We start from the raw sequence: 16,318 nt of genomic DNA, 5'->3' as shown, positions 1-16,318 counted from the left end.
CATTCAGTTTGGAGTTCAGGAGATTGTCTTGACCAGGACCACACCCCTAAATGCATTGAAGCAACTGCCATGTGATTGGTTGATTAGATAATTGCATTAATGAGAAATTGAACAGGTGTTCCTAATAATCCTTTAGGTGAGTGTATATTGTAGATTGTAAAATATTTATACACTTAACACATTTTAATAGTTTACTATATAGTGTTTGGACATTTATATTATCCAAAATATATACTTTTTTAAAACATTTTGCATTTACTTAAAATGTATTTTAATATTGGAAATGTATTGTATTTCCCCTTGAAGTACAGTTCAGGGGTCAAACCTTCAGAACAGTGATTTTATTATAAAATGGACATATTACAGTGCAATATTTCCCTTACACATTTAATAAACCACAAGCAGGCCACATGGATGTTATTGCTCTTTATTGTTGTGTTGTAACGATGAGCATCTTCAATCCTTATAAAATATACAAATAACTGCAGATTTGATTTTACGGATTAACCACCTATTTTATTGTGATTAAACAACCACAAAACGATAAAAAAAAACAACGAACAAATGAAAATCACTCATCTTCCTCCACTTCCTCCACTCCCTCTACTCCCTCCACTTCCTCCACTCCCTCCACTCCCTCCACTCCCTCCACTCCCTCCACTCCCTCCACTCCCTCCACTCCCTCCACTCCCTCCTCTTCTTCTTCATCACTGATGACATATTTTTTGGGTTTCTTGGTGGCAGCAGATTCATCATCTTCCTCTGCTTTTCGCTTTCCAGAGTTCTCTCCCTCCTGAAAGAAATGATAGTAATACATTTTTACTTTTAGTTCCTTAAAGTGCACTCATGATGCAAGTCAAGGTGTCTAACACCAAGACAAATTTAGTTTATAACCATTTTCCAGCCTCTCAGAGCTTTAGAATTGTTTTTTTGATACTGTATCTTTAAGACTTCAATGTGTAAATGACTTTATGATTATTAACATTTGAAAAGTATAGCTCGAATTCATTTTCTCAAGCGATAATTCACTACGAACCATCCTGATGGCAGGATTGTTACCAAAAGTGAAAGGATCTGTTTCCAAAGAAATAGGAATCATGGCAAAGGAATCAAATGTTGTGATTAATCTTGAAGGCATGATTCACCCAAAATGTTTAATTCTGTCATCATTTAGTCAACCTCCTAAATGATGGACATTTAGGAGATACTTGTGACATCCCCTATTAGGGAAATACTTCCAGTATTAGGCAATTATTTGAGGTGGTAGAACAGATTAGTCGTGTTATCTCTTGATGCCTCACCGACACGGCATCCTCAATAAATCCGTCTCTGGCGTGATGACTCCGATCTCTCGAATATTCCTATTTAATAACCATTTAATCTACATGTCATCCTCAATAAACCCGTCTCTGGCGTGATGACTCCGATCTTTCAAATAGTCCTATTTAATAATTGTTTAATCTACATGTCATCCTCAATAAACCTGTCTCCGGAGTGATGATCTTTTGAATATTCCGATCTAATATGACTTCTGACCTATAAGGTTGCCAGAATAATAATCATACACTGTTTGTTAATTGGCAAGAGGATAACTGGCCCCCCCGACTGAGCCTGGTTTCTCCCAAGGTTTATTTTTCTCCATTATGCCCCTGATGGAGTTTTGGTTCCTTGCCACTGTCGCCTTTGGCTTGCTCAGTAGGGGACACTACATTTTCAACTAAATATCCAAATAAATTGAATTACTAAACTAAATTAACTATATCAACTAAATTACTGATCTGCCCACATTGTCACTGTATGATAATTGAACTGAGCTGATGACATCACCGTTTTCTCCAGAGCGGCTGTACAGCCGAATCAAATTCTGTTGCATTATTTTCCTGTTTAACACTGTGAAGCTGCTTTGAAATAATCTGCATTGTAAAAAGCGCTATATAAATAAAGTTGACTTGACACTTGCAGCTTGTGGCTCTAAATTTTGCGGGTAGATTGCGTCATCAACATGCATTATCGTGTATAGTGCAATATAATTAAAATCTCTATCGTAGGCCAATTTTGTATCGTTAAATTGCATATCGTTTATATCTCCCATTACAAGTGCACAAGAATAAGAGAAAAAATGATGAAAGCGAGCAAGCAAGTCAAAACTGAACAGACAGAAGGCTGTTATAATTTTACGTCATCTTAACTGAGCAACACTGCGTAGTAGGGTAAAGGCCCGGGTATACTTCACTTACCGCGCCCGGACGCGTCACGCGCGCAGCCCTGTCCGCGCGTCTTTCAAAGTATACTACACAACGGATGCGCGCGGAGGATCGCGTTCGACACATGCGCAGTAAAAAAGTGTCTATGCTCCACCAGACATCGGAGGGCAGCACTGAGTCCTGTCATCAACGGGACATTCGCTGGGCATGATCGGAGAAGAACTGTAGTGCATCCACCATTGCTACATAGTTTGGAAGAAACACTGAAGAATCAACAATTCTCTCTTTTTTTCCCAAGCGTGTTGTTTTTAAACCGGTCTTTGCACACTCTTCTTCGACGGCTGAACACTGTGCTCAATACTGTGTTTATTGCCACCTAGTGGACTCTTCTGTACTGCTGGCGCATGCGCTGTTGCACGCGGACCGTCCACGCGGTCACAAAATTTGGGCTGCACGCGGACGGGGTGTGCGGCCGGCCGCGAGCCCTCCGAGTGACGAAAATTACGTCATGCGGGCGGTGCACGAACGCGGACGGCCGAAGTATACCCGGGCCTTAAGCAAGCGCTGCTTTGTTTATGGTTTGTATACCTGCAGTCTTAGTTTCGCTTTCCATTTTTAAATTACGAATATAGACTAATAAATCTCTTTTTCACGCATACTACAGTCGCCTGTAGTCCTTTTGGTGTATTCAGGTGCTAAAATACCTACATTTGTGTTTCAAAGATGAACGGAAGCCTTATGGGGTTGGAATGACAGAACTAAACCTTTAAAGTTGTTTACTTTGGTTCATGGCTTTGATCTCTTTACTGAAGAAAAAGAATGGGAAATATACTTATGTAACAAAGGCTGGTGAAAAAGTGGGCGGCCGGTCACTGTTGTGCCCATGGTTGTAACATCATATCACATTCATTTTTCAATTTTTCTTTGTCTATTTGGACTGAAAGTTTCACCTCATCACTGTCCAGTCTCTTAGCCTTCATCAGCCGCTGGGCCTTGTCTTCATCAGAACCTTCATCGCTGTCTGACGAATAGATTCTGGCTCGCTCCTCTATGACCCACAAACAAACAAAAACAAAAACAAACAAACAAACAAACATTTAATCACAGCTCAGAATTCAGGACTCATTTTCAAGCATTCCAGAGAGATGTTCTTTCCTAAATACCTTACTGGCAAAAACAAATCAAACTTGAACAAACTAATCTAAATCTCAGTAGGACTCCGGCATAACGCAGTATTAAGGAGTCGGCAGGTAATCGGCCAACGGCTGTTACGGTTACTGTCAGTGAGAAAGTGTGCGTGAGACGTACTGTTTTGGGAACACAAGCTGTTGTTGCTGTACAGAATGTTCTAGCTGATCGCAGCAGGTCTCAATCTCACTCAAAGAATCTGTTGTGCAGAAACACTGACCCACAGGGGAGCGAGGGAATACAATATAAGAAGACAGACACAGCACCCCACTGCAGTTCAGAGGCCATTTCAATTGACCTACATCCTGTAGAGGCGGACATTTTTCGCACTACAGCCATTGGTGCAGATGCAAATTTGATGTCAGAGTTCAGTTTGTTTAGTTGGTGTAAAGGGTTTTTTCCTCGAAAAAGAGGTTCCATGTGTCTGAATGGCTACAAGCATATGGAAATGATTAGTGATGCACAGAAATTCCATCAACCAAAAATTGTTGCCCAATAGAGCATGTTGGATGAAATGGTTTTGGAGGGCACCTAATTAGCGCTTCTTAGATGGCACCGTTGACTGTGTCAGTGTCTATTTTGTGCCCACAACGTGGATAGACTACAACATGTAAACAATCTCAGTCATGCACGTACACTAAATGGGTGATCTATGTAGGGCTGCACGATTAATCGAAAAAAAATCACGATCTCGATTCAAACATAAATGCGATCTCATTTCTTAATGTTGGCGCTTCACTTCCGTGTATTTCCCTCAGATCATGCTGCGTTCACACGTTATTGGTCACACCAGAGCTTGTCACACTCACACAATAACAAAACACTAACCAATCAATCATAAATCTCCACTTCTCTCCTCTCCCTCATTGGCCATGTTCGCTGTTACTGACGTGTAACAAGACGGCAGAGCAGACCTAAACGGAGTCAGATTTGTAGCGGTAAGAGGTAAAAATTAACCGCAAACTGTGCATGCGCGCACGGCAGAGAGGGAGAGAGAGCGAGAGACCTTGCGTGTGTGTGCTGGTGTGCACCTAATGAAGCGCATGTAAGACGGAGAGCATCCTGATTGGCTTGTTTCGGTAAGTCAACCAATCAATTGTCAGTGTGGGCTTTTATCTCTTCTCCCGAACCGAATTAATCAGTTCAGTGTCTCTAGAAACTGGAGCGCCATGGCAGAAGGAGAGTGCCCCAAAAAACGAAAGTATAAAGTATAAAATGACAATCTTGCAATTTTTTTTATTTATAGTTTTCATTTTTTACAAAAACGCAAAAACAAAATGAAACAACGAAATAAGACAACAAAAACCCTCTCTCCACAAGGCAAGATATTAAATAATCATAAAAATAGAAATAAACAGTAATAAGCATATATTTACATCTAGTCTGTCTACATTTGTTGTTTCTACATTTTAATTTAATTGTAACTACTTACTTTTATTTAAAATTGATTCATTTTTTTAAAGTATAAGAAAAAATGAGAATCGTGTAAGAGAATCGTGATCTCAATTCCCATGGAGAAAAATCGTGATTCACATTTTAGCAAGAATTGTGCAGCCCTAGATCTATGCAAGGATCTGTTACACATAGAATCTGAAAATGTTTGAGCATTTTATACATGAAACCCCCGCCATGTGTAAGGTTTGCACGCCACCTACCCCTCAGACCTCCACCCTTATATTTGCTCTTGATGGCGGCCAGGCTGATGGATTCGTCACCCTCCTCATCTTCGTCATAGCGGTCTGGCTCTAGGTACCCGGCGTTCAGACCTCGCTGATGCTGTTTCTCTCTCATGCGCCTCTGCTGGGACTCACGGCGGATAGATGCACGTAATCTCTCTTCTTCTTTCTGCACAGAGAGGCACAAAAAGATCAACTCTGATGTCACTGCAGGATTACACTGAACGAACATCCATAAATATAGAAGCATTTTAGTAATGAGAAAGGATTTAAGAACTAAACCTTATTGCATTTAATAAATATACTCATTTATAAAATTTTAATCCAGGATTCCCACACTTTTCAGCAGTCATTACTCTAGCCCTGTGTCACATTTGTCTGGCTATCAACAGACCAAGCTCAATCTTTTAAGATTGAACATTGGTCTGGGGAGTCTGCTCTGGATTTTCAACTGCACAAGAGGCGTGATCAACGGGCAGATTTCAAATGACTCTGTACGAAACAGGATAGTCCTTCAACCAATCAGACCACAGGAGGCATTATCAACGGGCATTGTTCAAATTACTCTGTATGCAATTGGACAGTCCTTCAACCAATCAGACCAACGATCCATCGCTTCTCTGTCCGTCATTGTGTTAAACCCGCCAATAGCGCGCCAGGTGGATAAGCCGATTTGTGATTGGTCCCCGCAAATTTGTAACAGAAGCAGGATAGAAATATGTACAGGTTTCTGCAGGGTGAAATCAAATCGCTGGCAGATCGGACTGGGTTTACCCAGTCTAAGTGTGACATGGTTCTTCAGAAATCATTCTAAAATGCTGATAAGGAACATTTCTTATCATCAATGTTGAAAACCGATATGCTGCTTAATATTGTACTGGAAACCGTGATTTCTTTTTTAAATAGAAAGTTTTAAAAAAAAATAACAGCAATTGTTTGAAATACAAATATTTTGTAACAAAAGTCTTTACTCTCATTTTTTTATCAGTTTAATGCACCCTGAATAGAAGTATTAATTTCTTAAAAAAAAAAAAAAAAAAAGTATTATTGACCGCAAAGGTTTGAAAGGTAGTGAATATACAAAGTAAATACAGGCCTAGTTAAGTCATAAACGGGTCCAGGCAGCATAAACAGTATTTATGCATGATTATTTACTTCATTTATGACATTTCAACTCCAGCAAGGCTGTCTAATGGTGTCTGGGTCATTGACTAACTTATGGTCATACATCTGATATGAAATCAGGCTCTTGGTACATTAGAATTCTGGTCAGAGGGAGATAAACGAGTGAGAGGAAATAGATTGTCTGAAAACTAAAGAGGAGTACTGTAAATGTTTTATCTGTTTAGATAACACGGGTCAAATCATACGTGCATAACCTGCTGCTGCCAAGATCTGCTGTGTATGTGTGTGTGTGAGGAAACGTGCCTTGAGCTGAGATGGCCTGATCTTCAAAGTGTCTGATAAGTCTTATGTGACTGTAAAAATCTGATAAGGTATTGCATAGGACAGCAAAGAGCTTTTCTGAGTGCAACAAAAAAGAAAAAACGGTCTGCGCGATGAATAAATTTGCTGCATGTGTGCGATAAAGCTTTCCATGTGTGTGAGTTTAGTCGATGCCTGCCGCTCAACATTCTTCAAAAACAAGAGTATTTGTTTTGCGCAAGTTAACTGGCTGAGACTTACACACCGGCAAATCCGCTCATCATAAAACAAAAGCTTAGGTATGATGTAAATGAGATTCATTGTGCAGTGTGTAGTTTAAAGTTTTGCATGAGCTCAGGCACACTATAAACGGATGCTATTTTCTCGCTTTCTATATATAATCCATTCATAATTTAAAAAAAACTTTTGTTTGTAATGCAGTCAACCAGCTACTGAAAGGTAGTAAAATATCTAGCTTCCGGCGGACCGCCTTCCATATTCAACTTACAAAAAAAGCATTACTGGCGTGATGATGACATCGGACGTAGCGTAAGCATTTTGAAATGTGAGCCGTTGCACTTTCTTTGTAAGTTGAATACGGAAGGCGGTCTGGTGGAAGCTACATATTTTAAAAGTTTTAACTATGGATATTTGTCTTACACAAACATATCGATTTACTTCAGAAGGCCTTTATTAACCCCCTGGAGCCGTGGATTACTTTTATAATGGATGGATACACTTTTTTGGGCCTTAAATTTTGGGCTGCCATTCACTGCCATTATAATGCTTGGATTAGCCAGGACATTTTTAATATAACTCCGATTGTATTCGTCTGACAGAAGAATGGCCATATACACCTGGGATGTCTTGAGGGGGAGTAAATTATGGGATAATTTTCATTTTTGGGTGAACTAACCCTTTAAAATTCAAATCATAATGCTTAAACACCCTATGAGGACAGTTCTATGATTTAGTTCTAAAACTCAAGGGTTCTAGGAAGAGCTTTTTATTAAAGGGATAGTTCACCCAAAAAATGAAATTTCTGTCATCATTTACTCACCCACAAGTTGCTCCAAATCTGTATGAGTTTCTTTGTTCTGCTGAACACAAAAGATGATATTTTGAATAATGTTTGTAACAAAGCAGAGAGAGCAACCATTGACTACCATAGTATTTTTTCCCTTACTATGGTAGTTAATGGTTGCTCTATCTACTTGGTTACAAACATTCTTCAAAATATCTTCATTTGTGTTCAGCAGAATAAAGAAACTCATATAGGTTTGGAACAACTTGAGGGTGAGTAAATGACAATTTTCATTTTCAATTTTCAAGTTATGACATAGCCTCCCTCTGAAAACACACTGCACTTTGTGTTGAAACCCTAAACCCTAATCCCTAATCTCAAACTATTTGATGAGTTCAAGTGTGTGTGTGTGTGTGTGTGTGTGTGTGTGTGTGTGTGTGTGTGTGTGTGTGTGTGTGTGTGTGTGTGTGCGTTTTACCTTGATCATCTCATTTCTCTGTGATTCTGGGTCTCTGCCAGCCATGGGCAGAATTCGGATCTTCTGTGTCTTTGAGCAGCGATCCGCAAGAGAGAGGGTCATTTTCCTGTGTGTTGCGCTGTCTGTGGAGTGAGGTCTACAAACACACACATGCATGTCAGCTACTTGTAGAAATACACATACAAGCATCCTGAAGTGTGATACGCTTTACTATTTCAAACAACATTTTTAAATTTTAGAATTTACAAATACATGTGGCATTTGTACTAGTCACACAGCAAAAAAAAGCTTAAAGATGATTAAAAATGTTGAAGAACTTTAAAGAAATATGCACTCTTATACATTCACAAGGCTTAAATTTAAACCTAAAATCTTGATGTTGACAAAACACAATGTTCATGTCCATGCCATTTGTCAACCCTGAGCGACCTCTGCTGGTGGATTAGTTGTTGACTAGCTGTTGATTTAACAAATAATCCATCTGTTAAAACTCTTTCCAAAGTTTATGCAAACTAAACTAAAAGATCGTTCAATGAAACTCAGGCTTTGCCCTGGGAATATCATTATAAACCATTTAGTCCTGGATGCTGATTGTTCAATACAAGGATACAGAGGTAGGGAGGCAGCAAGACACGTCCGAATACTACGAAAGTGCAACATCCAGTCTACTGAGATACTTTTTGAAGGCAGCATAGATGTATCCCTTGCTGCCTTTGACATCCCACAAAATTGTGCATTCTATTCCATAACAGTTGAGCTAAAAAATATGGCATCTAAAAGTTGAGGTTGGAGGTCAATTTGTATAAATGTCAATTTTTACCAACTTTTTGCACTTTTGATGTAATTTCTAGAAATTAGTATTGTAGTAATTATGTACACCGATCAGGCATAACATTATGATCTAATATTGTGTTGGTCCCCCTCTTGCTGACAAAACAGCCCTGACCTGCCATGGCATGGACTCCAGTAGACCCCTGAAGGTGTGCTGTGGTATCTGGCACCAATATGTTAGTAGCAGATCCTTTAAGTCCTGTAAGTTGCAAAGTGGGGCCTCCGGGATCAGACTTATTTGTTCAGCACATCCTTGTCTTGGATATACGTCTTGTCTTCAACGAGCCCAAAAGGACCCACATCACACCCCTCTTCATCTCTCTGCACTGGCTACCACTCGCTGCTCGCATCAAGTTTAAGGCGCTGACGCTTGCCTACAGAGCCACCACGTGCTCAGCTCCTGCATACTTTGACTCGATTCTACAAATCCACACCCCCACCAGAAGCCTTCGCTCAGCGAAGGCGCGACAGCTTGTGGTACCATCACAGAGAGGCAAAAAATCCCTTTCCAGAACATTTTCATTTAACATTCCCAGCTGGTGGAATGATCTTCCCACCGCCATCCGAAACGCAGAATCATTGACAACATTCAAAAGTCAACTAAAAACTCAACTCTTCAGTGACCACTTAACCTTAAAAAAAAAACCTTTCCTTTCCTCTTTGTTCCCCTTTTTTTCCTCCCTACCCTAGCCTGTGCTACACTGAGAAATGTACACGGTATCAGTATTTCAAGCACTTGTTACGCTTACTCGACTCTTCATGACCAATCTCTTCCTGTACTCCCCAGTTGTAAGTCGCTTTGGCTAAAAGCGTCTGCTAAATGCATAAATGTAAATTTATCCCACAGATGCTCGATTGGATTGAGATCTGGGAAATTTGGAGGCCAGGTCAACACCTCAAACTCGTTGTTGTGCTCCTCAAACCGGGTGCCATATGTTCCCCAGGTAAGCGAAGCACACACACCCGGCCATCCACGTGATGTAAAAGAAAACGTGATTCATCAGACCGGGCCACCTTCTTCCATTGCTCCGTGGTTCAGTTCTGATGCTCATTGCTCACATGCCCACTGTTGGTGCTTTTGGTGGTGGACAGGGGTCAGCATGGGCACCCTGACTGGATTGCGGATATGCAGCCCCATACGCAACAAACTGCGATGCACTGTGTATTCTGACACCTTTCTATCAGAACCGGCATTAACTTCTTGAGAATTTGAGCTAAAGTAGCTTGTCTGTTCGATCAGGCCTTCGCTCCCCACGTGCATCAATGAGCCTTGACCGGCCAAGACCCTGTCGCCGGTTCACCTGTTCCTTCCTTGTAGCACTTTTGATAGATACTGACCACTGCAGACCGGGAACACCCCAAAAGACCTGTAGTTTTGAAGATGCTCTGACCCCGTAGTCTAGCCATCACAATTTGGCCCTTGTCAAACTCGCTCAAATCCTTACGCTTGCCCATTTTTCCTGCTTCTAACACATTTACTTTGAGGACAAAATGTTCACTTGCTGCCTAATATATCCCACCCACTAACAGGTGCCGTGATGAAGAGATAATCAGTGTTATTCACTTTCATAATGGTCATAATGTTATGCCTGATCAGTGTATTCATTTAGTTATCACAAAAGCTCTCTATTTTGTTGTAGTAGAACATAAAACCATTGAGCTGCCTCAGAAGTCTGTCCAAAATCAGTTTAGTGAGGTAACTGTGCGCAAACAACTGCAAAGTTATTGCCTGATAGGGCAGCAAGGAAACAAATCAGCTGCCTAAGCTTTCAGATGCAGCCCATAACTGCTGTAGAAGAGACGTGTGAGTGTGAGTGAGAGAGAGAGAGAGAGAGAGAGAGAGAGAGAGAGAGAGAGAGAGAGAGAGAGAGAGAGAGAGAGAGAGAGAGACACACACCTGAAGGTGAGTTTGGTCTTGAACACAGCCTGACCCTGCAGTCCTGTGCCCTGGCGGATGAACAGGTGGTTGTGGTCACCCTGCAGTGGAGCTTTATACACGTCAAAAACCTCATTCCCCAGGTGCAGAGACATGCTGCAGAACGAGAAGAGTGATGCCGATTTCCATATTTCTGCAGAATTTTATCATCTGAGCAATAATCAGCACCTGCTGAAATGATTCTGTACAGTTATTCAGCACTGAATTCTGCATGTCTCCTCACCTTCCGTCTGACCATTTAACGATCCGTGCATTGCTTTCCTTGACTTCGATGCCCTCCTCATCGCGCCTAGAGCGCCACCTGATGGTGTTCTCCACCTTCAGCTTGAGACGGGTCCGTCCTTCCTCATCTAACATCTCCTCATCCTCAAACTCATCCTCATAGTATTGAGGGTCAAACGGCCTGTGGAGAGACAGCGAGGAGAACTGTTGACTGACTGAGATTGTTAGGCTGGAGCATTTAGCAACTCCTTCAGTTCTCTGGGAGACATTCACACACCTGGGCTCCACACTGAGAAAGTTGGGCAACTTGACAAAGTAGAGCTCACTGCCCAGATCTGTGCTGACTTTGGGAATCTCCACTTCGATCCTCGTCTCTGGAGCCGGCTCCTCCTCGGGCTGATCTCCCTCCAGACCGTCCTCACCGTCCTATTTATTCAGTTCAGATCAATGCAACTGATCCATAATTTGCATATTGAAGGATTACAGTTTATTTTAAGGTGATATTATTACAGTGTAATTACACAAATAAGTACAGAGTAATATTAATTAACTATATTAACTTACTATCAGGGTTAGGATTAGTTACTAAAACTATGCATCATTTACTGTTATTAGTATAGCAAGTTCATGTAACGTGTAAATACGTCACCTTAAAATAAAGTATTGCCTACTGAAAAGTACAGTAAAATATAACAACCTGTTCAATTCTAGGTGTTAGGTGAATATTGTGTAAATAATTTATGTTTTGGGAGCAAGAAATAGGAAAACAACATCATCAAGGGTGAGAAAGGTAACAAGATGCCCAAGACGTTATTATTATTATTAAAAATAATTTTTCATTAAATTATAAAATGTATGGCGGTCTTAATTTATTTGCTTTCAAGCGTTAGTCACCATGAACATTTACTATTTTTAATGGAATATTGCAGTATTTATTATAAATGATTTATCCAGGCACATCATTATTTTTCATTAATTAATGTGCCTCGTAGTATTTAATTAAAATAAGTTCCCCTCCCTCTTGCAGCGACATCTCTTCTCTGATGATACGTTTACCGGTGCGAGGGCGGGACAACCTGTCACTCACATGACATCACAGCAATAGAAAAACCAGAACGATACAATCATTTTCAATATCAAGTGCTGCCCTACATTTTCTCTTGTTCCTGAAGCCGTTTCACTCAGATGTCACAATAACCTATCACAACTTCCATTTAATCATATTTCAAACCACTCAAGAAAAGTGGCTTGGCTTGAGAAAATCTGCAAAAATAAATAATTACTCTGCAGATTCATTTATTCTTATGTTGTGCGTGTAAATGTCTTACCATTGGTTGGCCAGGTGTGAGAGGTTTATCTGCGTCACTGTCTGATGAAATATCATCTGCTTCCCCAAACAGATCATTTGCTGCAGGCTTTTTACCTACAAGCACACAAACACAGTTTAAGGCAGGGGTTATCAAACTGGGGTCCGGGGACCCCCGGGGGTCCTCCAGAAGGGTCCCCAGAATATTTCAGAGAATAAAAAGACAAAGCAAAAATGGATAAAGTCTACCGAACAGTTTAAATGGTTCTCTCCTTTCTTGCCGTATACATACTTTGCAGAATTTTATGTGTTTGCTTTGTATCTTTCTAGTGAGTTTCTCACTATAGTCCTCTTTATCTCGCTCACTGGGGTTGTAAGGCAGTACTCTTAACGCAGTACGTAAGCTGCTTACATACATTTATTGTGAAAGTTGCTGATACAAATCATTTTTAATTGAAACATTTCTTCTAAGTTTTTATAATGTCACTTCCTATTTATCTAACACTTTAAAATGTTTTTTTTTTCATACATAAAAATATATAGATGGATTTTAGGAAGGGGGTCCCCCATAAAGGGTCATCATATTTGGGGGTCCTTAACCTCATAAAGTTTGGAAAACCCCTGGTTTAAGGGTATGTTCACACTTGTAGTTCAGTTCGTTTGGTGCGAACCTCCATTTAGTGTTCACATTGGCATTTTAAAACAGAACTTAAAGGCACAGGGATGTTCACAACCTGATTGGTCAGCTTTTATTACGCTTATTTCGCGAGAACTACTAAACATCCAAAACAACGCTGTGTGCTGGGCTAAATGCGCTAGCCTACATATGATAGTATTTTGACCAGGAGAACTACTGAAGAGCTTATAAAATGTGTAAAGGCGCCAAAACAGCGGCAGGAATCCCTCCGTCACACACACAGACGAAAATCTGCTGAGGAGACGCGGTTGTGATGCCTGTACTGAACTGTGACTATGACGAGAAATAACAGGCATGCTTGAGCATTCTGTCCTTTTTAGGGCCGCATCTTGTGATATCATGTCCCATTTGGTCCATGTTGTGTTCATATTTCATTCAAACCGCACCAGAGTTCGTTTGGAAGCGGACCGAAACCCATCTTTTCAGTGGTCTCGGTTCACTTGTTTGGTGCACACCGGGGTTCGTAAGGCAGTCACGCATATTCAAATGAACCGCACTAACAGAGCAATCGTACCAGGGTTTGTTTTAATCAAACCGAACATGCCAAGTGTGAACACACCCTAAAAGAGCTGCTGTGTGTATCTGCCGCCGTGTTTCATCGCAGCAACTCACCCCTCTGTGAATCACGGTCAGAATCCGAGTCAGAGTCTGAAGCGATTTTTTTCTTTCTCTTGCGTGTAAAATCATCTTCGCTGTCACTGCCCTTGATAGACTCTGAAATGAATGACCACAGACAGAAAGATTTGTTAGAATAAACATGTTATTATCAGATGAAAGTGTTGTCTGATTAGGTAGTCCTTTATTTTTTGCCACAAATTCAATAGCTATGTTTACATGAATCCAAATAATCTGTTATTAATCATATTGATTGCGCAGTTGGATTGAAATGGTTTCACATAAACACCTCATTCATTTGAGCTTGATCCATATTTAAACTTCAATCAAATTGAAAGGGATGGTGTAGACCTGAAATAACCTGATCAATAGGGAAAAATAAGCATGTAAACGCGGCTTTAATCCCACCATCCTCTCAATTGGGATTCAAAAATACCTTGCGCACATGCGCAGTGCCGTTTATGACATTTACTGTGCGTTTACCACAGCCCTTTTATAATAAGATCTTTGATTTTCACATACGATTTTCGTCATACAAACGTATGTTTGTAATAAATGCCAGTTTTTTTTTTTTTTGATATGTCATCAAAACGACAAATAATTAAATACCCCCCCTTTTTTTCACATTATCTTAGTGCGCAGTTCTGAACGCACATGTTAATAGTATGTTAGCAATCAGCACTGAGATTGACTTAACCAATGAAATCCGCTTTCGGGGCGGAGTTCTGAATCATGCTGCCAAAACACCTCACCTGATTTTTGTCTTTCCCCTTCATCGTCAGAATGGTCCCTTTCATCATCTGAGTTCTGGGGTTTGTCCTCGTCCTCTGATTGGTCACTTTTTCCATCCCCACCCCACTTCTCATCTCCGGAATGGAGATCTTTCGCTGACCCCTCTCCATCTGAATGAGGTGTGCCAGGGTCTGAATGACCGCTTCCTGCTTCAGAGCGTGGGCTGCCCACCTCTGACACTGGACTTCCGCTTCCCCTGTCAGACCTGTGGCTTCCTGCTCCTGAGGCTGGACTTCCTACATCTGATCTGTGGCCTCTCTCATCATCATCGTCGTCCTCTTCGTGCTCCTCGCGATGGCCCTCTGACCCACTGTGTTCGTTGTCCGAATGCATACTCGCCTCTGATTGGTTGACTGATCGCTCTGACTGGCTGCCGCTGTGCTGGCTGCCGCTGTGCTGGCTGATGCTGTGCTGACTGACGCTGTGCTGACTGACACTGTGCTGGCTGACGCTGTGCTGGCTGACGCTGTGCTGGCTCCCCCGCTCGTCTTCGCTGTCATCTCCAAACAGCTCTTTATTGCTTGGCTTTACCCCATCTTCATCCTCATCTTCGTCATGATCCCTGTCGCTCTCACTGCCAGAAGCATTGCTGGCAGATCTGGGTCTCTCATGCTCAGATTCAGAGCCAGAACCAGAGCCAGACTCTGGAGGAAACACATCAACACATACACTAATTTAGTAACTTGTCATTTAGGATATGCTTTTATCAGCATTTTATCTGAATTTAACAGTTATACAATTGTACAACTAGTAGTTGTTTATTCATTTGAGATTTTGGGAAGTTGCACCACATATTTTAAAACCTGAACTAACCTTGCCTTGTCATAAAAACGTTAAATTATGTGATATTTAAAGAGAGAGATATTGAGATTTAACTCTTGACATGCAATTATATTGGGGACTTCTCTGAAATATCTACATATTTTATGCTTTCTTTCTGCAATTGGTTGGATCATATGACTTTGATTTGAAAAGAATACGTTTAAAATAATAATAATAAAAAAAAATAATAATAATAATAAACAGTGAAGCAGGACAGTCGTATAATCATGACATTTTATATTTAATGGCAAAAAATAGCAACATGCACATTGTGAAAGAGGTTTATTAAAGACGAATTTAGACTGCACGTTTTTTGCATTTTACAATAAATATCCTGATATATATATACATATATATAATACATATTTTATAGAATATAGGCGCATTTGGAAAGACTGATAGTTTTTTTTATAGATCATACAATTTTAAAATACTTGTAATTGTGCGCGATATATTTGTTTATTGTGCTTATTTTGTGAAGATAATAGCTCATCATACTGATAAATTTGATGAAAAATTGTCCGTCTTAGAACTGTCTGCACATATCGCTAAACGAGAGCTCTGCTGAGAGAAACATAACTAACCTTTAAATGAAACACATTTTCAATGATTATTGCAATAATGCAAGTGTAAAGTACCTCGTTGCTCATTGTCACTATCGCCATCACTACCGAACAGCTCGTCCATGTCCGCCATTCTCACCGGCTGTAAATAACATCAACTTCCGGTTGAAGATTTGTAAACTTAAAGCTCCGGTAACACTTTATAAAATAAAAGCCCTTTTTATAAAGTAAAAGCCCTGGAGATATTTTAAATAAGAACTTTCCAATTAATAATAAACATAGTCTAAGTGTTATCGTTGCTTCATTGTTTTCAGCAATGTGCAACCTGTACATATCTGTTAACATCGCATATCTGGATTTACATGACCATTTAATCATGTTCCAGTTATTTTCTTTGGATACTATTAACATTAATTGTACTGAACTTAAAATGCTAAGTTACATGCTTGATTATGCAACCCTGGCTGTTACAAAATTTGGGACATGTGTAAAGTGCAGTTTGTCAGGACCTGGTCGGGACTATCGGGGACTCCTTTTGA

The 16,318-nt window shown here is 40.4% G+C and overlaps 1 protein-coding gene across 1 annotated transcript; it reads right to left on the bottom strand.

Moving 5' to 3' along the window:
• Nucleotides 1-411: 411 nt before the first annotated feature.
• On the bottom strand, nt 412-15,941 carry leo1 (LEO1 homolog, Paf1/RNA polymerase II complex component). The gene is made up of 11 exons (XM_079824875.1): nt 15,855-15,941; nt 14,355-15,038; nt 13,600-13,701; nt 12,313-12,407; nt 11,262-11,410; nt 10,986-11,165; nt 10,724-10,858; nt 7,996-8,131; nt 5,048-5,237; nt 3,155-3,252; nt 412-793 (listed from the first exon to the last, which is right to left on the bottom strand). The coding sequence occupies exons 1-11, from the start codon at nt 15,910-15,912 to the stop codon at nt 572-574; spliced, it is 2,049 nt and encodes a 682-aa protein (XP_079681001.1). The 5' UTR covers nt 15,913-15,941; the 3' UTR covers nt 412-571.
• Nucleotides 15,942-16,318: the final 377 nt, after the last annotated feature.

The sequence above is a fragment of the Gobio gobio genome (genome assembly GCF_949357685.1).
Source record: "Gobio gobio genome assembly, chromosome: 9".
Lineage (NCBI taxonomy): Eukaryota > Metazoa > Chordata > Actinopteri > Cypriniformes > Gobionidae > Gobio > Gobio gobio.
This window is presented reverse-complemented; position numbering and strand designations above follow the sequence as displayed.

Coding starts and splice junctions, on each gene's coding strand:
- leo1 (XM_079824875.1), bottom strand. CDS start 15,912: ATGGCGGACATGGACGAGCTGTTCGGTAGTGATGGCGATAGTGACAAT. Junction 13,702..14,354: donor AGGGGAAAGACAAAAATCAG/GTGAGGTGTTTT, acceptor CATTCATTTCAG/AGTCTATCAAGGGCAGTGAC. Junction 8,132..10,723: donor AAGACCAAACTCACCTTCAG/GTGTGTGTCTCT, acceptor GTGTGTTTGTAG/ACCTCACTCCACAGACAGCG.